General features: G+C 49.8%; 1 protein-coding gene across 1 annotated transcript in view; it reads left to right on the top strand.

Annotated features, from left to right (window-relative positions):
• LOC136017715 (syntaxin-binding protein 4-like) overlaps window positions 1-22046 on the top strand; it is a 43989-nt gene that overhangs the window by 8921 nt on the left and 13022 nt on the right. Inside the window, exons 2-11 of the mRNA XM_065686237.1 lie at window positions 17-90; window positions 5656-5751; window positions 6566-6635; window positions 7579-7653; window positions 14443-14528; window positions 15162-15282; window positions 18212-18353; window positions 18549-18655; window positions 19364-19517; window positions 21035-21107. Of these exons, the coding sequence (XP_065542309.1) occupies window positions 17-90; window positions 5656-5751; window positions 6566-6635; window positions 7579-7653; window positions 14443-14528; window positions 15162-15282; window positions 18212-18353; window positions 18549-18655; window positions 19364-19517; window positions 21035-21107 (998 nt within the window). The remainder of the gene's footprint in view (window positions 1-16; window positions 91-5655; window positions 5752-6565; window positions 6636-7578; window positions 7654-14442; window positions 14529-15161; window positions 15283-18211; window positions 18354-18548; window positions 18656-19363; window positions 19518-21034; window positions 21108-22046) is intronic.

The following is a 22046-nucleotide window of genomic DNA, read 5'->3' as shown; positions in this document are numbered from 1 at the left end:
CTCTTCTCTCTCCCAGGACACTCATGGGACCATACGGGATGGATCGAATTGTGCACTGCTTTGATTTCTACGACTGTGCAAATGGGCTGGGTGAGTTCTGAGGGGCACCAGGGTGGGCTGGGGCAGCTTGAGCATCCCTCCATCCCCAGCACCTCTGTCGTGATGTGCCTCCCTGTGTGAAGTCTGATCCCTCACAGGAATACTGGTCTTTGTGCCTGCCTCTGTCGAGCATCTGCTGGCACCTTTTGCAGCTGGGAGGTTAAAATAAGGTCAAAATCCTGACTAATTCCCTGTGGATGGTGAGCAGCTGCAGTGCTGAGAGCTGTGCAGGAGCCCAGGGCCAGAGCCCCTCCCCTGAGCAGGATGGGGGGGAGGCTTGTCAGAATGTTCTGAATTTATTACATTAAAATTTACAATTAAACTAATAATAAAAGGTAAATACAAAGCCAAGCCCTTCCCAGCTGCCAGCCCCTGCCCTGCCGCAGGCCCTGCTGGGAAGCCACCGCTACGGGTGACGCAGAGTGTTGCAGCTCTCCTTGGGCACAGGGCTGTGTGAGCTGGTTTGGGAAAGCTTGGCCCACAGGTGAGAGTATGAGCACTGTACGAGTCAGGTGTCCTTCCATGGGGTTCTGAACATCAAAGCATGGGAGAGAAAGGAAAAGGGGAGGTAATATCTGTAAGAGTGTGAGAAAGAGTCACAGGTTCATGAAACTCAGCCCAAAAGGATCCAGCATAACCTCTCATCTGACCTCTGTGTATCCAGCAGCATAAATGCTGCTGCTCTTCCATGGACGTGATAAAATCCTGTGATCCTGCACTAGGATTTCTGGGGGTCCACCTCGTGGCCTCTTCCATCCGTTTTAATCGTGAGTGCAGCCTGTCACCCCAGAAAGCACTTGTGGGCCTCTTGGTGAGGTCCCTGGGTGGCCATTGAGGACCCCTCCCAGGAAGTCAAACTCACCAAAGAAACGGGTTCAGGTTTCCTGAGACCTGCGATTAATTGTAAACTCGTTACTGGCTGTTTCCAGCTCTGGGGTAACGGGGCTTTCTGCACGGAGCAGATTTGCTGACTCTTCCCCCTGTCTTCTGTTTATGAGGCTCATGGGCGCTCAGTGAAATACGATATTTTAATCTCCAGAGGTTGATTTGGTCGTGTTGATGGGATTTTAGCTTTTGGGTTAGATTAGCTTGTTAAAGGAGGAGACCCAGAAAAGCCCGACTGGGCTGGCACTGACCTCTGGAAGAAGCGCACAGATGTTGCAGCCCACTGTGAGCCACTTTGCTGGGTCCAAATACTCTTCCTTTCCCCTAGCCTGTGTGTGAGGGTCTTTGTAGGGTGTTGCAGACCCTCTACAGGGTCTTGTGTTGTGCTGCAGGAAGGTATAGTGTAGTTTTCTAATGCCACCATCAGCTTTCTCCATCCTCTTGAAACACCCAAGATAAATGATTGTCCTCCAGAAATCATCCCTCTCTGCTGAGGACCAAGTGGTGCTTGCAGGAGACCCATGTCTGCCATAGGTGTAGCTGCTCAGAAAATGGCTTCTTTTTGGGGAAAAAAAGTACCTCCATGAGTTTCTTGTGTTCGGATGTGGGTGTTATTCCAGCAGAGTGTCTTTAGAGCAGCATCAGGCCGCTCAGTGCCAGCTTGGCAGGTCAGCGTTTGGCCCCGGGTCTGTTGCTCTGTGGCTTTAGGTGGCAACCCACATGTGAACCTCAGCAGAAGTTCAAAGGGGTTACCTGGGCAGCTCCTAAAACCTGAACTTTGAATTAAAGAATAGCCATCAAAGGGAAGTGCTGATTAAGAAGCCTTTCTCAGAAACACTGAGATCCCATTATCTTGACCTTCATCTTCTTAGGACAGGGCAGCGAGTGATTCACCTCCAATCTGTCCCTTCCTCCAGACAGAAAAAAGCTGGCTGGGGCTGCAAGATCAACAGGGGGATTAAAGGAAATGTAATTGAACATTGCTGGCTTAGGTCTGTGCCGGCAGCCGGGAGCACGGCACGGCAGCCGGTGGGATCGGGATGCGCCGGAGATGATTACAGTTGGGCCAAACAACTGGCTTAGCCAGGACACCCCTTGACCTGTGGTACAGGGAGCCAGGAGCAGGTGAGATTACAGCCTGAGAAGCTGAGAACTGCGACAATGGCATTAGTAGGAGTGGGATTAGATGCACCAGAGAAGCTCAAGCGTCTTGAAGGAGTTTGTAGGATCACTAAGAACCTAAAGAAAATGCCATCTGAGGCAGTCTAGCCTGTATTCCCACCTGGAGCTTCCCCCTAAGCATTTGTTCTGCAAAACAGAAAATACTGGGGGTGTGGGCATCAGCACCAGGACCTTTGCCAGAAAGGAAAGATTAAATAGAGGGATCCAAAATAGGCTAGATTATCTGGCCCTAAGTATGACTTAATAAGCATTATACCAGGACTGTGATAATTAAAGAGCCGTTATTTACCTAAACTGGGTCCCAAATACAAATTTAATTAAAGTATAAAATACTTCAATCAAATACTTTTTCTAAAGTTTCTAAAATGAAAAGGCTCCCAGGAATTCTGCCACCATAGTCGTGAACAGTTCTGCTTGTTTGCAGGCAGCCCAGGGCTGTCCCGTGTCTTGATCTGTGCCCTGGCAGGGGTAAGCCCTTCTTTCTCCTTCTTTTCCTCCTCTTCCTCCTTCCTGCCATGGTGAGGACTTCCCAGTGCATTCCTTTGGGATAGAGCTGCCATGCACAGTGCCTCCATGGCTGGGAGGACGGTGTGGGCAAGGCCTGGCAGCACCCAGATGGTTTTGGTTTGGGTTAAGAGTCAGGGTGTTTTTCCTCCCCCCGTCAAAGTCGGAGTGTGTCTGGGAGCAATACTGTGAGTAATCGCCGATTTTAATAACAAGATCGGATTTTCTCCTGACATCGTTGGGGATAAAGGAGGATTTGTAGATACTGCCGCTATATTAAGGCATTATTACAATTGATTTGTGGACACAAGAGGGAAATGAGTCATTATTGAGTTGATACCTCAGCAGAGGAGCCTGTCACAAGCAGGTCCCGTTGCGCTGCCGAGTGATGCTGCGGCCGCGCCTCTTCTGAGATGCATTTTTTTTCACATCATTTGTCTAATGTGTTTTAGCATTCCTAATTAATTCATGTTCCTGTGTGATGAAAGATGTAGGACGACTTCCTGACCTTGGCTTAAGTTGGACTTCCAGTGTGTTCCCTGTCCAGGAGAACTGACAAGGCTTTGCTTCTGCAGGAACCCCCCATGCCAGGGGTTTCCCAAAACCATCCCAAGTGTGAGACTGCTGCCCAGGGTCTCCCTCCCAGCAAAGCCCACTAGCAGCCACCACAGCCTGGTTGGAAGCTGAGATTTCCAGCTGAGCATCTGCAGTGATGAGAAGGTTTTGCTTTCTCTTACCATCTCTTCCCTGCTCTGGTCGCCTTCCTTGGTGAGGCTTGGACCACTTGGAGATGCCTCTTTTGGGCAGTATTTCCAATTTTAATAAATTTCTTTTAAAATCATAATTAGTTTGGGTTGAAGGAACCTTTAAAGCTCATCCAGTTCCAACCCCCTGCCACGGGCAGGGACACCTTCCACTAAGCCAGGTTGCTCCAAGTCCCATCCAGCCTGGGCTTAAACACTGCCAGGGATGGGGCAGCCACAGCTTCTTTGGTCAATCTGTCCCAAACTGCAATGAAGAACACCACTGGTGCCTGTTCCTGAGGTAATCTCCTGTGTGTTCCCAGTGCTGTCAGTAAAACGGCTCCTCACAGGGGCTTGGGTGTTAATACATAAAGTTAACACATGAAGACCAAGGAACAAACTCCAGCACTCAGAAGGGCTGGGGTTTTGGTTTTGGGAGAAGCGGTGGTTGGTGCATACAGGAATGAAATGAACGATTGTAATGATCTGTTTTTAATCACAGTTTTAACGTAAAGGTGACTTGAAAGACAGGGTGTTTCCCCAGACGTAGCTGAAAACTGCGTGGGTCCTCAGAGCAGGAGGAGGAGAGCTAGGGATGGAAATAGCACCATAGTTCCGAGTAATCCTGATCCAGGGTCCACTCTGCTTCCTTCCTGCTTGTTTTGGAAAGGGGTCTCGTGTTCCAGGGAAGAAGCTGTGCTCTGCTCCCTTGAAGGATTGTGTTTCTTGCATGGGGTCACTTTGTGCATCTCAGGACCTCACCAAGGCTTGGAGCAGCCCATCACCCCAGGCAGCAGCAGAGGATGAAGCTGCTTGGTGCTGGCAGTGCCCGTCTCTGCGGTGCTGCCTGTCCTCAGCGTGCCCTCCTGCCCAGAGCAGCCAAATGCCTGACCAGCAGCTCACAGGAGAGATTTGTTAATTAAAGCCAGGCTTTTTAATCCTTCTGTCCATGGCCTGGATCTTCGAAGCAGGACTTAATGAGCCCTGGACAAACAAGTCTCTTGGGCCTTTTCCTGCCAGCCAGCTTACACATGCCAGCAGAGACAGGTCGCATGCTGGCGAGGTGGCTGTGCGGAGCATGAACCCTTTGCCAAGGTGCTGTGGGGCACCTGAACCACCCTTGGGTTTCAGAGCCATGATAAAGCTGCATCCTGCACCCTGGCTCCTGCCACTGGGCTGCTCTTCCAGGGTCCAGACACAGATAAGAGGTGGCTGCTCCTGATGTCCAGCTCTGCTATTGATGGCAGCTTCCAAGGCTGTGGTGGAGACACTGCTGGACCCTGTCAGGAGGGTGAACTTGCAGCAGGGATGTTCTCCCAGCTGTACTGGAGCTGAAGCTTGTCCAGCCATTGCGCCTCAAAGGGGATCTCCCAGGGAGAACATTCCAGTAATGTTCCTTCCTGAGCACAGGCTGAGACACCCAGAGCAGAATAGGATCCTTTCCCATTAGGGATGAAATTGGAGCTGTCGGTGTGAGTCCAGAGGAGGCCATGGAGATGCTGCGAGGGCTGGAGCAGCTCTGCTCTGGAGCCAGGCTGAGAGAGCTGGGCTGGTTCAGCCTGGAGAAGAGAAGGCTCCTTAAGGGGAGACCTTAGAGCAGCTCCAGTGCCTAAAGGGGCTACAGGAAACCTGGAGAGGGGCTTTGGGCAAGGGCCTGTAGGGACAGGCCAAGGGGGAATGGCTTTAACCTGACAGAGGGGAGACTGAGATGAGCTCTTAGGCAGAAGCTCTTCCCTGTGAGGGTGCTGAGGCGCTGGCACAGGGTGCCCAGAGAAGCTGTGGCTGCCCCATCCCTGGCAGTGTTCAAGGCCAGGTTGGACACAGGGGCTTGGAGCAACCTGGTCTGGTGGAAGGTGTCCCTGCCTGTGGCAGGGGGTTGGGACTGGATGAGCCTTTGGGTCCCTTCCAACCCAAACTATGACTCTGTGGGTTTTGTGCTGGGGAAGGTGGTCGCTCCTTACCTCCTTACCTACACCTTTCTCAGAAGCTTTGTCTCCACAGCTGTTGCTCCAGGCAGGTGCTATCAGATGCCTTTACCCTCTGTGTTGTGTCAGCAGCTGCATCCTCTTGCTTCTGCTGCCACTGCTTGTGTAGAGCAGGGGATACAGGGGGCTTTTCACAAGTGGTTTTTAAAGGGGTGTCAGGCAGTGCTGGGGTGCCTGGGAGCTGGGACAGCGTGTGAGATGTCCCGTGGAAATGACAGTTCTTCTGCCTCTGTGTCATCGCACTTCTTTTCCTCCAGGTATTAAAGTGATCGGTGGCATCAAGGAACTCACTGGAGACGAATATGGAGTTTATGTCAAGAGGATCCTTCCAGGGGGTGTTGCTTATGCGGACGGTGAGTTAAATCTGGTGCTGAGTCCTGCACAGCCTGAGGAAAGCCCAAATCCGGTGTATCTATTTTATACATTGCCTTATTAAACATTTCAGGTGCTTCCTCCAGATTTTCTAGCAGCGGAGGCATTTGTTTAGTGTGGCAGTCACTGTAACACCCACCAGCAGCCTTGCCTTGGCTTCTCAGCGTATGCATGATTGCTTCATGTCTTTAAAGTAAGATCTGCCTCTGCCACACACAGAACTTCGCTTTGCTGCCTGTCCCTTCCCACATGGTGCTCACTGCTTGTAGCTCCAGAATAACCCGAGATCCTTCTGCAAATTCAGCTCTGCTCTGGGGTGCTGATCCCATTCTGGGTAGCTTCAGATGAGCAGGTATTAGGCAGGGCTCTGCAGAGTTCACCTTTTGTAACTTAAGCCAAAAAGATGCTTTGGTTTGGATCTTTCCCCCCCCAAATATTACAACATCATTTTTCCACCTAATAAAGAGAATTAAATGAAGAACAGGTGGAAATGCCACTCGTCGTTTTATACCTGACCTCAAACTGCACAAAGTAAAAGCTTTATTGCATTTTTGGGGTACTGACTTTCGTAACTTCCCCCAGCTGAGGAAGTGCTGCAGCACTGACATGAGCCGGTCAGGGAGGGTGCAGAAACCTCATCCCTGGACATCTTGAAAAACAGGTTGGATGAGCATCTCAGGCACAACCTATGCATATTTCATCCTGTCTCTGGGCAAAGGGAGGAACTGCCCAACCTCGCCCAGTCCCTTCAAGCTGTATTTTCTGCAGTTTCTACACATTAGTTTTCTTTTCTAGGGCGCCTGCAGCCAGGAGACCAGATCCTGGAGGTCAATGGAGAGTCCCTAATTGGGGTTACAAGTGAGAGGTACCATATCCGGATGGAAATTGTGCATTCCTGTTGCTTTTGTATAGTTCTGGGAAGTGGCTCAGTCTGCAGGTTGAGGACACAAGGACCCTGTTTGGTCTGCACCCAGACGCAGCCCGCGCTCTTCCTAAGAGCCAACTTGGGAATTATCAGACACTCATCTATAAAAATAGATGAATGAACTCAGACTGTGCTTGTGAGATATTCCAGCATTCCCCAAAATACAGCTCCTGGCACCCCCACTCCATCTGCTGCATCTTCCCTGCAAGTCCCACAGGTCCCAGCACAGGAGATAAGCCAGTACCCAAGCAAGAGCACTGCTTTGTGCAGGGATTCCCTCCGGAGCTGCAATCCAGCGCCTCAGCTCCCTGATCCAGAGGAGCACGGCACTTTTGGGGCACCTCTTTTCATTAATCATGGTGTCAGCCTGCTGGCTGCCTTCCATTTCTGCTGGATGGATGCTTGGGAAGCAGCATGAGGAGCTGCTTCTGCTCCCAAACCCCCAGAGCGGCTGGGTTTGGTGGAGGAGGTCCCTGAGGACGTCTCCACAGCGTGTGTCCCAGCACACTGCCCTGACTCCCATGGGGACACATGTATTTTGAACCAGAAAGAAGCCACCCCTGAGATGGAAACTTCCTGAGGAAGATGTGCTGGGAGGTATTTGCCCACTGCCATGTGCATCTTCTCGGTCTCCTTTGTTATTGGGGACTTCTGATTTATTGAGAAGTGGAAAACTCAGGCTGCGACTTGACTGCCCCGTACAGGGCAGGGAATGGGGGTGTTTCACAAGCATCCAGACAAAAAAGGTCACTTGTTTGGTGATGGGTTGGTGCCCAGGCCGCGGGTTTCTGCCCAGTTTGCCGTGAGCTTTGGTAGGTGGCTGTGTGAGTGGTGGAGCACTGCTGCAAGCTGGCACCGACATGGGGCCATCCTTGTCTTGCAGGGCTGTGGACATCCTGAGGACAGCATCGGCCACCAGCCACATGCGCCTTCTTATAGCCCGTGACGACGATGCCAGGTAGGAGGTGTTACCTGCGCTGGGACTGGGGATCACGGCACCTGTGGGCACCGGAGCTGGGCTGCCTTTGAGCTAACCAGGCTGAAAGCCCATGGTGAAGACAGAGGTGGCCAAGGGTCTTTGATAACCGTACACTGGTGGGAATGCACTGGAGCTGTAACAGGGAGGCAGCAAAGCTGGTGGCTCCCAGCTGCAGACTTGGCTCCAGCCCAGACTGTGCCAGGTCTGGTGGGTATCCTGGCATCCAGCAGGTTTCTGCAGGAGGACCACGGCAGCTCCAGCCTTGGCTGAAGGGGGATATGGGCTCCTTCAGCTCCCTGTGGCCTATCGCATCCTGCACAGACCTTTGGATGAGTATGTACAGGGGCAGCAGGATCTTCCCTTTCCTTTTGAGTTGGATACATTCAGTTAAGGTCTTCCTTCCTCAGAGGATTCCTCCCTCTCAGAGAGGACAAGCAGTTTCTCCCTTAAAACTCTCCCCCTGCTGCTCCCTGGAAAACCTTGCTTTCTCTAGAGAGACTTGGAGGATTTGAAAGGAGAAGGAAAGAGTTCAGTTTTGTCTTGGCTGGATTTAAGCTGTGTGGAACAATGAGAGAGGACAGGGTTGTAGAAACCAAAGCATGGGATTAGTGGGGTCTTTGCCTGCATCCCCTGCGAGATCTGGCATGATGTGCTGGGGCATCCTCTCTCTTGCATAGAAGCACATGTCTGGACACTTGAGGTGCACCAGGAACCACCAAAATGAGAGTGGGTCTGGGCAGAGCGGTCATGGACTGGTGGCACTGAGGCTTTGCATTGCATGTGGGCGGCTGGAGAGTACAGAGGAGTTTGCTCAACATTCTCACGTCCTGTTAGCATTAGGGGTGATGGTTTCATTCCTTATCCATCAGCAGCTGTGGAGCGTTACTGCCTTGGCAGGGCAGTGAGAGCGCTGTAATGACAGGGATGAGACTCGTTTTGACACAGCAATACACTGGTGGAAGAATTATTTGCTATTAATGACACTATTACCTATGCTCTGCCACTGAAAATAGCACCTCAAATGGTTATATTAAGTGCAAGTGGTTCAGCAGCTGCTGAGGAAGCACTGGGTGAAGTGAGCAGGTCACACAGCCAGACTTCTTTGAAGGAAGGATGCACAGGATGCACTGCTGTACCCCTGCGGTCCCTGCACTTGCCTTTGTGGGGAAGCAGCAGTGGGCATAACACACTGTCCCCTCTGCATGGCTATTCCCAGGGCTGGTCCCCAGCAGGAGGGGTGGGTTGCTGCAGTTGAGCACCTCCCTGCTCCCATCAACAGCGAGACTTGCTTAGGGAAACTTCATTTCTCAGCCAGAGCCCCCAGAGCAGGTTTTCTGCCTTCACTCAAGCTTTCAGGTATCTCAATGTGCCTCCTATATTTTAAATGGCAGCAGATGTTTCTTAAAGCCCTTGGCTTTGTCAGCAGGTCTAGCTCCTTGCTGCATCTCCTGGCAGTCCCAAACGCCCTGTGAAGGAGCAGCTCCAAAACCCACTGAGGGACACTCAAAGGGCAACAAAACAGTTTATTTGGCCTCCATTTGCTGTTGGTTATCTGTTAAATCTGCGTAAGGTTAGCCAGGGGGAGAGTGGGGAGTAATCACTTTAGTTAGTTATTTATTTTGTTTAAAGATTTGTAGAGATTTCACTTACGTAATCATCTTGCAAACTGTTTAATACACAAATACATAGTTCCAGGATTATGGGCTGTGGAAATGGGGAAGGATTTTTCTGCTTTTTGCTTTCTTTTCCCCTTAGTTTTGTCTTTATTGATGCCCTACTATCTTTTAAGTCTGTCCTTGAGAGGAGACAGCTTTTTGGGTTGGGACTGACTTCCCGGGGACTGTCATCTCTGGAGGTGATACCCGCGGAGATGCTGCACCATGAACCCCGAGCGGAGGGCAGCCTTGCACCTTCCCACCGCCCAGCAGTGTGGCTCATGAGGCCTGAAAGCTGAAGGAAGATGCAGGGAGGAGGGTAACTCAGTGTATTCACAGATACATGCACGCAGGTTGTCTTCATAAACTCTGAGCACACAAGGCGCACTGGAGGAGGAAACATAATAGCTCTGGGTTTGGAAGACAGTCCAACCCGCCTGCCAGTTTTCTCAGTGACTCAGCTGAGCAGCATTTTGTTGTGGTTGCCCTTGGGTGAATTTGACTCAGAAACACTATTATTTGTCCCTGGAGTTAATTATAGGCCCAAATTACCTGTGCTTTTAGTGGAACTCAATCCTGGCGTGTATAAGATGCATGTTTTCAGCCTGTCGCATCAGCCATGCTGCAGAGAGCAGCTGTAATGCTGGGGCTTAAAGCAGAAAATTCAGATTTCAAGCTGGACATGCTGCGTTTGGAGAGTGGTTGGATGTGATTTTTGTCTGTGCTCATCTTTAGCTAATGAGGATAATTCTATTGCATACACGTAATTATTGTTTATTCATTCTCAGCATGAAAGTTGCAATAGTTCCTTGTTCTGGTGCATTGCACAGATATCATCCTGGTCTTTCAGGTTCATCACTGTGAGAAAGCCAGTTTGCAATGGCACCTTGTAGTACTTGCATGATAAAATGCTAAGTACATTGCATCTCCACATGACATTCACTGTCATCTCAGGGGAAATGGGTTGTTGCATTAACAGGGCTTGCTCAACAAGCAGGAAGGAAAAGAAAAGCAGTCTGCTTTTCTCCAATATCCAGGAATCAGCAGAGAGGCTGTTGCTGGGGATCATAGAATCATAGAATGGTTTGGGTTGAAAGGGACCTTAAAGCTCATCCAGTTCCAAGCCCCTGGCATAGGCAGGGACACCTTCCGCTAGACCAGGTTGCTCTAAGCCTCATCCAACTTAGTGCGAATGCCAAGTTACCCCATTTTTCCTGTGAGCCCTGCATGTGAAAGTGGCAGCTCAGCCCATGGGCTGTTCACCTGGTGCTATACTGGATACGAGCTGGGCCAGCTCCAGCAAGCCTGGGGTGTCCCAGGGTCATCAGCTGCTCTTTGGGGAAAACCATGTCTCTTGCTACCCAGAAGCTGGGATGCACCAGTGTGTGTCACTGCTTACATAGCATAAATGGAAAAGTAAAGCCCAGCAGCAGTGTGATGTGCTGCCCTGTGCAGCCGGGGCCTGGGCTCTGTGCCAGAGCTGCTGCTCCAGAGCATCATCCCAACTGGACAACAGTGGAAATGCTGCAGCTGCTGTGTGCGAAAGCTTGCTTTCGTGGTGCTTCGGGTTCACGGCTCCCACTGCCCTGCAGGCTTTGGTTTTTTGGGACAAGCTATTAATTTATCTGGTGTCACAGTCCCCTCTTTCTCCCCCAGCTGTGGTGCACAGCTGAGGTTTCCAGATGCTCGGCTCTCACACAACCTTTGATATAGGATTCACCCTTTGCTCCCCCAGGAACAAAAGGGCAGGACAAAAAGGTATTAGGAGATAAACCAGCAATGTTCTGTAGGAAGATTGATCCCCCATTGCTTAATCTGTGGCAAAGTCAGCCTACAGCTGGTTGCTGCTGGCAAACCGCATTATCCTGCTCCACGCCATGGGTACAAGCTCTGTTACAGGGATCCTCCAGACCTCAAATGAAAAAGAGCTGGAGAAGCAATTGTTAAAATGAGCTTTCCACCTAATGCAACCCCATGGTTTGATTTTTCTTGAATAAAGCTGGGCATTTTAGCCCTGCAGGCATCTGACAATTTAGAATGTTTTATTAAGGGTCAGATTTTAAATATTAAAGACATCTTCTGGTGTTTAGAAGTACAAAGCAAGACCTGTTGGCATTCCTTCAGTGTACTTCATTCAGCAGCAGCATTTGGGCATCATCTGCCCCCTCACGAGTTCCTTCAAATACAGCACAAAATTAGTTCTTGGGAGATTGACACCAGAAAGCATGCTGCTTGCTGCTGGGAGAAGCGTGTACTTCAGGATAGTCATGTGCCTATGTCCTTGCTGGAACTGGGGCTGCCAGTATTGACCAACAAAGCAGGAGCTGGGACAGAGCTACATGATGCAGCATTTAGTCACTTCGTCCCTACAGCGAACGGCTGGGCTGGACCTGGGCTTGACAGCAACCCTGGGCTGGGAGCAAGTAGTTCAGGCTCTGAGCAAATAATGATAAATAGTCTTTTGTGGATAGACTTAACTACATGAAATAAACAACAACAAAGAGTGCTCAGGTCATACCTGCCCTTGCTTATAACAGAGGTTGACGGCTTGGATCTGTGATTGGGGCTGCATTGTTTAGTAAGATTTAAAGAGCTGCCTGACTAGTTGCATTTGCATTGACTAAGAGTTTTTCAGCCGTTGCTTTAAGTTCATAACCTGTTCTGTGCTCTGGTGAATTATTATCTGAGGAAAACGTAACAATAGATGACCACAGAAACATCCAGCCCAGAACAAAAACCCGGCTGCTCGTGGCTTGGTAACTACTGGAAATAATACATTAGTTTCCAGCATGTTAGAACAGCCATTGCAATAGGTCAGGGAGGGACAAGGCCATCCCTGTATGTGTTACCAGTGAAATGGGAGTGAATCACCCACAGGAATACAAAGGCTTTACTGGAAAGTTGGAAAACCTTTGCTGAGGTAAGACCTAGCCAAAGCTTAATCCAGGGAATCACAGATCAGCAAACCACTGTCCTGCTGCTATAGGATCGAAGTAGCCTGTCCACTTTCTCAGTGCTTTTACACATATTTCAGTGTCTGATGCCATGAAACACCCTGTTAAAACAGGTTTGTGGAAAGTGGGGGTTCTGAACAAAGCAGTTATCTGTCTTTAAGTCCATGGGTTTAGTTGATATATACAACAGTGTTAATGCAAAGTACTGGGATTCACCAAGGCATTCCCCCGAGTATTGTGTGACACTTGGATTTGAAATTAGCATTAAATGGAATAAACAAGGCATAGATTTGATGGCAATATTAGATAAGGCAGGCACTGGTCTTTGAAGTTTGTTTAATGAGCTGGTTGCTAATGGGAAGATGGAAATTACTGAGAGCACTTCCAGCAGGAACCTAAGGAGCTGATGATTCATTCATCATTTAATATTGTTGACTCTAACCTAGCCAATAATATAGAACTTCTGTCCCGGTAAAGTACGCAGATGACACAACGTCTGCTTGTGTGTAAGAGCAGTCTCCTCACTGAGGAAACTTTGCTGTGGCTGGCTTACTGCAGATTTATGTCTTGAGCTTGTCTGACTGTCAGGTCTGAGAGCTATTCACTCATAACCAGGTTTTTCCTGTGGCTATAGCATCAAGAAGGCACCTTCCCATGGGGATTCCCTCATGCCTTCAAAGCAGACATTTAATGTGGCTGCAGAAGCACTTTCAGGGTCCCTCCCCATTGCTTGGCTGCTTGTGTAATGACACATGTAAGAAATGAGTCATCCTTGAGGCTCTTCTCTCTGCCAAAAGGTTGGATCAGGCAGGTAGTGCTGCGTTATGAAGGGAGAGGACCACAGAGCTGCAGAGGGGCAGCATGCTCCTGGCAGTGAAGAGCCACCATGGCAGAGATGGGCACAGCAGGTTGATGCTTGAGCATGGCACCCCCTTTCTGTGCCTCCGCATCCCAAAGGATGTGAGAGGCTCACAGCAGCTCAAAGAAGCATTACAGAAATTATGTAGGAGGTGGTAAACATGGTTTCTGGGGGTTCTTAATGGGCTTAAAAAACTCAGCATGTTACATTTGACAAAAGGAAGGTCAAGAAGAGCTCACTGTTGTGCACAGGTAGTTGCAGCTCATCAGGGGCTCAGCATGCTTGAGTAGTTATATGGTGGTCAAACTCAACCTGGAAGCAAAGCATTAATGAAGGCACTTGGGCACTGAGCCATCTCTCCATGGATGGTGTGAATGAGGTTACATTGCAGGGATGTAATTCAGGAAGCAGGGGTGGCTTACCTCAAGACAAAGGGATCATGCTAACTGCGGGCTGCCATTCTTCCCTGTTCTTGAATTCCCCGACAAGCCCTTCTGATCTTGATATCGGTACATTTACTGCACACTTTATGCATGCAGGTCTTTGTTAAGGAATTACACTCCAAGAGTTTAGCCTAAGAAGGTCATGAAGGACATTGCCATGGATGGATTCAGAGGAGTGGGATGCTTCTTTTGCATGTGCTCCAGAAGCCATCTTTCAGCTTTACCACAGCAAGAGCTAGAAGGATCTGCTTGCTGTCTAGAAAAGGAGAATTAGAACCAGAATAATCTACACGTAACTATTCTAGAAGGAGTCAGCAACGGGCCAAGCATTTTTGGTTTATGTTCGCATAGTTACAGCTCCTTCTGGCAGTCTGTGTGATTCGTGCGCTTTGTTAACAAAACTTTGGAGCCTTACACTTGCAGGTGAAATTATTCCAGCTGATTCCTGGGAGGCTCCATGTGGTGGAGTGCAGGGCTGGGGTGCAAGGCAGGGTTCCTGTGTTCATCAGGCCTCCCTCAAGAAGAACAGTCCCCAGCAGCAGTGCTTGTCCATACGTCCCTTCCCAGCTCCTCTTGCTCAAGTTTGCCCTGAACGCTTCCCAGAGCAGGGAAGGAGCACCCCAAAGCTCCAGCCCATCGCGGGAACATGCACTGCCATGGGATTGATTATTGGCCTCGAGCCTTGCACAGCCTCCTGAAACCAGGGCATGAGGAAGCTCTGTCTGCTCCCCACTGCTGGCAGGCGCTAGACCTACAGACTTGGTAGTAAGCTGCTGCCATCAGAGGCATCATTGTGGTATAATCAGGGGGGGAATAGTTTCAAGCAGCCGCTGACTATGCCCTGGTTTTGTTTGCAGGAGAGAGTTCTCTGAGCTGCTGGAGAAGTTCGGCTCCCAGAGCAACACGGGCTCAGCACGGAGCTCACCGGTCCTGCACGGCAGCAGTGAGTAGCTCAGGATGCCTTTGGGGGGAAACCGAAAGCCCCTCTTGCTGCTGAGACAGTTTTCCTTTGCCCAGTGTTATATTGCAGGAGTGATGATTGGATTTGTGTAGGAGTTTGGGTGGAGGTTTGAGGAAGAGAAGTCCTGTAACTGCTGTCACATCCCCACACTCTGCTTGACTGGGGTGCTGGGCAGGTTAACCCATCAGCACCTGCCTCTGCGGGTGCAGCTTTCTGCTGTGGATTTCAAAGCCTTTCAGCAGTCATTCATTCAATGATTATTATGTTTTCATTTGCAAAAGGGAAACATTCAATGAGATAAACGAGGTCAACCCAAGCAAGATGCCAGGGCACCAAATCACGTGTGCATAGGGAAAGAAGCCCACCCTCTGGCTTATCATCCTTCCCCTATGCAGAGGTATGTGGGGCTGGCAGAGGGGTGACAGGCCCAACTGGAACTGTGCTGAGGCAGCTCCAAGTTTCTTCTCCATGAGCAATAAATTGAGGTCTTCAAATATCGTGTGATTTATCCCAAAAGCCTGGGAAAATAGTGGTAGCTCTCAGTGTTAGAGTATGGGAGGAGGGTGATCCTGGAGCATTTGTGTTCCCTGCACTGACTCTGACTTTGCTGTTCAGGTCGGTACCTGGAAAGCACATCCTCGGGCTCCTCCTCACGCTCCCAGAGCCCGCTGCTGCTGAGCCCTGCCAATTCCCACGGCCCCTTCATCGGGAACCCGGCGCATCCCCTGAACGCACAGTATGTATGGGTCACACAGGGCTGGCCCTGCAAACCTGTCCCTTGGTCAGTCACAAAGATCATAGAATCATAAGAATGGAAGGGACCTTAAAGCTCATCCAGTTCCAACCCCCTGCCACGGGCAGGGACACCTTCCACTAGACCAGGTTGCTCCAAGCCCCTGTGTCCAGCCTGGCCTTGAACCCTGCCAGGGATGGGGCAGCCACAGCTTCTCTGGGCACCCTGTGCCAGCGCCTCAGCACCCTCACAGGGAAGAGCTTCTGCCTCAGAGCTCATCTCAGTCTCCCCTCTGTCAGGTTAAAGCCATTCCCCCTTGGCCTGTCCCTACAGGCCCTTGCCCAAAGCCCCTCTCCAGGTTTCTTGTAGCCCCTTTAGGCACTGGAGCTGCTCTAAGGCCTCCCCAGAGCTGACACTGTCTTAGAGGTAGATCCAGTAAATAATTCCAGCGGTTGAAGAACTGCTTTGTCCATCCTTATGGTCTCTATATGGCCGTATCACCACGACGGCAAGGAGACTACAGCATCTTCTAGAAGTCCTTGTTGCGGTGGCATCTTGACTGGTCCTGGGAAGCCTGGGCCCAAGAGCTGAAAACTTCCCTGTTGAGGCAGTCAATATGCCTGCAATATGGTTAACCATGCAACTGCTCCCCTTCCTCTCCTTTGACACCCAGGGGGAAGCTGTAGCTTACAGCCCACAGGAGAGACACAGCACCTTTATCGACCATGTCATGAGCAGAGTATTTCTCAGCTCAAAGTTTCCTGTGTTTGAGTGTTTCTGTGAGGCCAGTGGTGCCTTCAGAAGGTGTTTCAGGAGCTTGTTTTCTATTGTCCTGCTTCCAGCACGTTGACATCGTGCAACAAAACACAGGCACTGCCTTCTTGATGCAAGCACTCTGACACCCTTTGTTTTGGTGTCAACAGCGGCTGCCTACAGACACTGCATCCTTTTGTCTGCAGAGCATCTCCTGGAGCATGTGTTTTCATGTGGTCATCTGTCCCTTTCATATTTCGCAGGGTCAGAGGCTGGGACAGGCAGAGCTTGTTTGTCTGTGAGTCTCACCTCCGGGTGCTCGGGGTTGCCCTCCTCAAGAGGGACAGCTCGAAGGCTGTTAACATTTGTGGAATTGGGACCATGTTGTTCCCAGCATTTGCAGCTTCCCTTCTTTTGCCAGCATAAACAAGCCAAGTTGCTGGTAAAGAGAATCAGCCCTCACTGCAGAACCAGTAAATCCTCTTGCTAAATACCAGCTTATTAGGGATTTGCAGAGGACAAATATTTGGCACCAGAGGTTTAAGCTGCTTGCGTGAAGTGAGAGACCCTTACACAGGAGAGACCAGCTCATCTACTTGGCAGCTGGTTTGGACAAATGAGACATCCTTGCTCTGTTGTTAACCCACTTCAGGCTGTGATATAGGCTGGAGGGGACCTGGTTTGGTGGCCTCCTCACTAAGCTGCTGTTCTGCTTGTCTCCACGGCACTGGAGCAGCAAGACCCGTTTGAAATCCCAGACCACTGATTGCCGCTGAGCAAGGTCAGCCACAGAGATGTCATTTTGGCCACGGGTCTTTTCATGCATGTGGCTGCCATCCCTTCTACTCACCACAGATTGTTCCCAGGCTGTGGCCTCTCATCGTGGTGTCACCCGAAGTCCCATCACCCCATGGAGCAACGGGACTCAGATATGATTCAGTCTTGCCCAAGACAGTGTCTGATATTTTGATTTTAAAGAAGGGGTTTAGAGCTAAATTTTGTCGAAATGTTTTCCTAAAATATTTCTTCGAGCAATGTTTCTTCATCAGACTAAGCTGCATGCTGCATGAATACAGTTCCTTTCCCCATCAAAGCCTTTGCCAGGGGCCCACTGCCAGTCTGGGGGTGCTCTGTCACGAGGGTGTCTGACCACTGGGGATGGCATTGCTGTGAGCACGGGGCAGTGACGCACTGGTGTCACTGTGAGGCACGGGATGCACATCAGTAGCTATCGTTGTGTCTCAAGTTATCAGATAACACAGGGAGGAGCAGAAACTGCAGGCTATTTGGTGAGTGCCTGCTATGGAAATAAACTGAGAGAGAAAAGCCAGCTGCCCCCAGCCTATGAGGAGGAAAAGGCTTGCTGAGCCCATCAAATCCTTCCCCAGAACCTCCCTGTTGCAATGCTGTCCAGCAGTGCATGTCTGGTCCGTGAAATCTCTGCTCCCACAAACACTCACTGCAATCCCTAAACCTCCCTCCTGGCATGGAGCTGCGGGCTGTGGCCTGCTCTTGGTGGCTGGTTGGGTCCTGTCTAGCAGGCAGTTCTTGGAGGGTAGGATTCAACATTGGTGCTCCGTCTGCAGCACATCTTTGACAGGCCAAGTCATCTCTACCACTGCCAACAAAGTCAATCACAGGAGGTGGGTATTTGCTATAAAGATGCTTAAGGGCTCATTTCTTAAGGCATCTTGTGAGATTTTGAGTCCAAACCTCAGGTAAGGCATAGCTGTGTATCCTGAGCTTCAATTTAACCTTTGCTAAGGGCTGGTTAATAGCTGGCCCATGTGTAAATCGGCATCTGGTGATTTAGCTGGACTCAGACAATAACCACATTGATCCTTTGTGTCCTTTTGCCTATAAAACCCCAGGCTGCCAAATATATTCCTGTTAAAACTTTAGTTTCTTCTCTCTTTATTTGCTAAACGCAAACAAGTGTTGCCCAGCATTTGGGATTATGCGAGCCAGTCATCTTCATAAAGCTGCACAATGTCTGCTAAGAAATGGGAGTCCTCACCTCCTCTTTCCATGGTCAGTTGGAAGAAATAATGCAGACATAGAAAAAGTTGGGAGAAGTTAGAAGGCTCATGCATGGAAAGAATCGCAGGCAGTTTCTTCAGTGACATGGGAAAATAAACCAGATCACCTGGAATCACCTGCTACCATTTTTCCCTTGCAGCTACTCCACTGAATCAGGAATCCAGAGCATTTCTATAGCAAACTCGTCAGGCTTAGGGCTGACAATCAGTGGTGGATCCAACAGGCCTGATGGCCCCATGGTTTATGTTCAAGAGCTTCTGCCAGATGGTGACTGTTACAAGGTAAGGCAGCGTAGAGACCCGCGGTGACTTCGCAAACAGGGGCCTCTCCTAGAGGCTGTAGCTGTTCTGAAGCAGCTTTTCTAAGAATAGATGAATAATGTGTTGCATGGACTAACGATGATTTGTGTTGCGGGAGAAGGCTTTGGGCAGAGAGACACTCCTTCCCAATGCTGTCACTTTCTCCTCTTTGTTTAGGATGGTCGTCTCCGACCCGGTGACCAACTGATCGCTATCAATAAAGATTCTTTGGTGGGCAGCACATATGAAGAGGCCAGAAAAACAATTGCAAAAGCCAAAATAAGGTGAGCATATTTCCTGTCATCATCATGGTGCTGTTGAGTCTTGGGCAGGAATTCTTCATTTTATACCAATGCTTGGCTTTAAGAAGCATGAGGCTTGTTAGCCTTAACTGATGCTTCAACCTTCACAAGGGCCTGTAGGAACAGGCCAAGGGGGAATGGCTTTAACCTGACAGAGGGGAGACTGAGATGAGCTCTTAGGCAGAAGCTCTTCCCTGTGAGGGTGCTGAGGCGCTGGCACAGGGTGCCCAGAGAAGCTGTGGCTGCCCCATCCCTGGCAGTGTTCAAGGCCAGGTTGGACACAGGGGCTTGGAGCAACGTGGTCTAGTGGAAGTTGTCCCTGCCCATGGCAGGGGGTTGGAACTGGATGAGCTTTAAGGTCCTTTTCAACCCAAACCTGTGTGGGATTCCGTGGTCCTGATAGGTGGTCATATGAGGAAATCTTGAGTGCACGGATCATCCTGAAGTGTAATCCAGACCTTCCCAATGTTCTCATCCTCACGAATATCCCCTATCACTGCCCAGCAGAGTTCTGCAACAGAACTGAAGTTCAAACAAGCAACAAGGCGAATGAAGATCCAGCTACACTGGTGCAGGCTACACGGGCTTAAGTGAGATTATCTTGGAGAAAGAACCACAGGCATGGAAGTTCTGCAAACTTGTGCTTTGTATTTTCTTGTTAAAATGTGCTGTACTTGTTGTTTGTTTAAGACATGAAGGAAGCACAGAAGTGGCCTTTATTCCTGGAAGGGGGCGGTTACATCCTGGACTGTCAGCTCATAACAACATCCCATTGCCACCTCCAAAGGCTGTGGGAAACGGTCTGAGTTCCTGCAGGCTGAAGGTCCATGTGAGGTCCCCAGAGGTAGGTTGATGTTCATCTTTAAGACTTATCTTACAGACATCAGCCTGTGATCTTTCTTTGATCAGAAAACTCTTCTTTAGGGACCCCATGGCAGTCCTTCCTGATGGTGGGAAGTCTGTAATGCTGATGTATGTAGCCCTGGTTTACAGCCAGGCATTTTAAATCCGAAATATTGTTTCTTCTGTCTTGGATCTGAGACATCTGTAGAGGTAATGAAAGGAGTTTCATCTCCAGAGCCTGCATTCAGACCTGCTTCAGAAGTCTCAGGTTTTAAAAACACAAACCCCTTCTGTGGATAGGAACCTGCATCTCATTCAACACCAGTCATAGAGCTGGAAGGGATCTCTGGAGTCGGTTTGATCTAGTCTCCTACGCAAAGGCAGGAACAACTTCCTACCCAGAGGCAGGAAACACTCTTTATTCTCCTCTGATGAGGACGAATCCGCAGCATTCCCAAGCAGCCCAGTTCTGTTCTTCACTAGTCTAATGATAAACCAGTCTAATTCTTCCCATGAAGCCTTGCTGTGTATTTGCGTTTGCAGAGCCAAGTACTCGAGCTGTGCGTGGTGAGACAGTTTAACCACACAACCCTCATGATAATTTAGGTCTGTGGCTGGATTCTATGCATTTGTCACCCCTCTCCTGGACTGGTGCTATTCCAGGTGTCTCTTCTGCCCTCTTTCACACAAGCTTCCGTTAGCAAAGGCCATCAGGGTGTTCCCTCCATACAAGCATCATTCATAAACGATCTTTCTTTCCAGACCCTATGGAGGCACAGACTGGCAGGAATGTCATACACATACTGCCTTTGGGTGTAACAGGCTGGAGACGTGCTCATGAAAGTCAGCCTTAGCCCACATATGTGTAGCTGGGTGATGCAGTTAGATCCTTCACTGGCAGAAGGCTGCGCTTGTGTAAAGGTGTGCACCTGTATGAAATTACACTGCCAGATGGACTTCAATTGCTCCTTTCCTCCTTTTGCTGCTGAAAGATGGAACTTTTAATGAGGTCTGGGCTTCCACACTAGGGAAAGTGTGCTCTGGCACCCATGCTATCTGTCTGTATGTCCTCAGCACTCATCCTGTGCTCCTCTCAGCATCTAAGATCCCAGCTGTGGAAGCTCTGTCTCAGTGGTGCTCAGCATCTGACTATTTTTCCAGCCATGACCTGGCACTTAAGAAAGGCTCTGCACTGGGCTCGGCTTCCTGCCATGCCTGCCACGTGTTTTGGGGCAAATGATAAACTGGCTGTGGTCAGGCTCAGGACCTCACTGGTAGGTTGGATGCAGAGCTTTAGGGAGAACCTCTATGGGAAAAACATACAAGGTTAAATGCACCCTCAGCTGTCAGTCACAGTTCCAGTTTGGCCCACCTGCACCAGAGATGTGTATGTGGGGCCTTTGCTCCTTATAGGACAGATGGGTTCCTCTCTCTCAACCACATCTATCTTCTGCTTATTATTTATCCCAGCAGATTCTGCTTAGCAACTGTTCGTGCTGCTTTCTCTTGTTTTTCTAGAACAGACATGAAAATCATTTTCCTGTGCCTTCTTTGTCACCAGACATTTGCCCACCAGAGCTTACTGTGTCAGGTAAGAACCCTGCTAAACTGTTTCCTTTGTGTAGGTAACAAGCACAGCCTTGGTTCCTCAGCGTTGAGGAGGATGGAATTAATTCTGATCAGTGTTTATTCTGCTGTAGTGGAATCTAAAGGGGTGATAATGACCCTCAGCCTGCTGGGAGAGAGGGGAGGCAGCAGCTTGGCTTTCTTAACAGGTAGTAATTATGTTAATGTTTGTCCATAGTAGCAAAATTCTTTACTAAGGCCTAAGAGGTCTCAGGTATTCATAGGAAACAACTTCTCCCATTCCCAGCCTGTGCTTCAGTTGCAGCAGTGTCTTTGCCCATGTGCAAAGATCATGTAAGAGCTGCACGCAGCAGGTCTCCTTGCAGGCAGCATTCCCTTCTGCTGGGAATGGTGGTCCTTTGGGACGCAGTTTAAAAAAGTCAACTAATGAGACTTGTGCTGTACTCAGCGACCCGGGGCGTGATGCAGTCTACGATGTCAACAAGAGCGGGTGAACTCAAATCATCATGTAGCTTCACAGGTCTCACAGAAATCAGAGGAAACCTCAGTAACTGCCATAGTCCACTGTCAAGGGAGATGACCTCCAATAGGATACTCCATATTCCTATAATATGAAGGTTACTCCTGCCACAAGCAAACAATGGGCTTTCCCTAATGAATCCCTACCAAGTTCTACCATCATTCTCATGACCCAAGTTTGTCAGCCCTTCCTTCCCCATGCATTGCCAAGGCACTGGCCCTGCTTGCCAATCCCTGTGCCATGTTGTAATTCCCATCTGGAAGGCTGAGAGCAAGACTGCAAGGTAAATTGTGTTTAGTCTATACATGGGATTAGCAGGAGAGACAGGGAGCAGACAGTGCTGGCTTGGGTGTGCATCAGTGCTCGGCTCCCAGGGATGCCCGTCTCAACTTGGGCAAGCTCAGCAGGCTTCATGCTTCCATG

This window comes from Lathamus discolor, chromosome 6 (genome assembly GCF_037157495.1).
Source record: "Lathamus discolor isolate bLatDis1 chromosome 6, bLatDis1.hap1, whole genome shotgun sequence".
In the NCBI taxonomy this organism is placed as follows: domain Eukaryota; kingdom Metazoa; phylum Chordata; class Aves; order Psittaciformes; family Psittacidae; genus Lathamus; species Lathamus discolor.
Note: the sequence above shows the minus strand (reverse complement) of the source record. Positions and strands in the feature narration are given on the sequence as shown.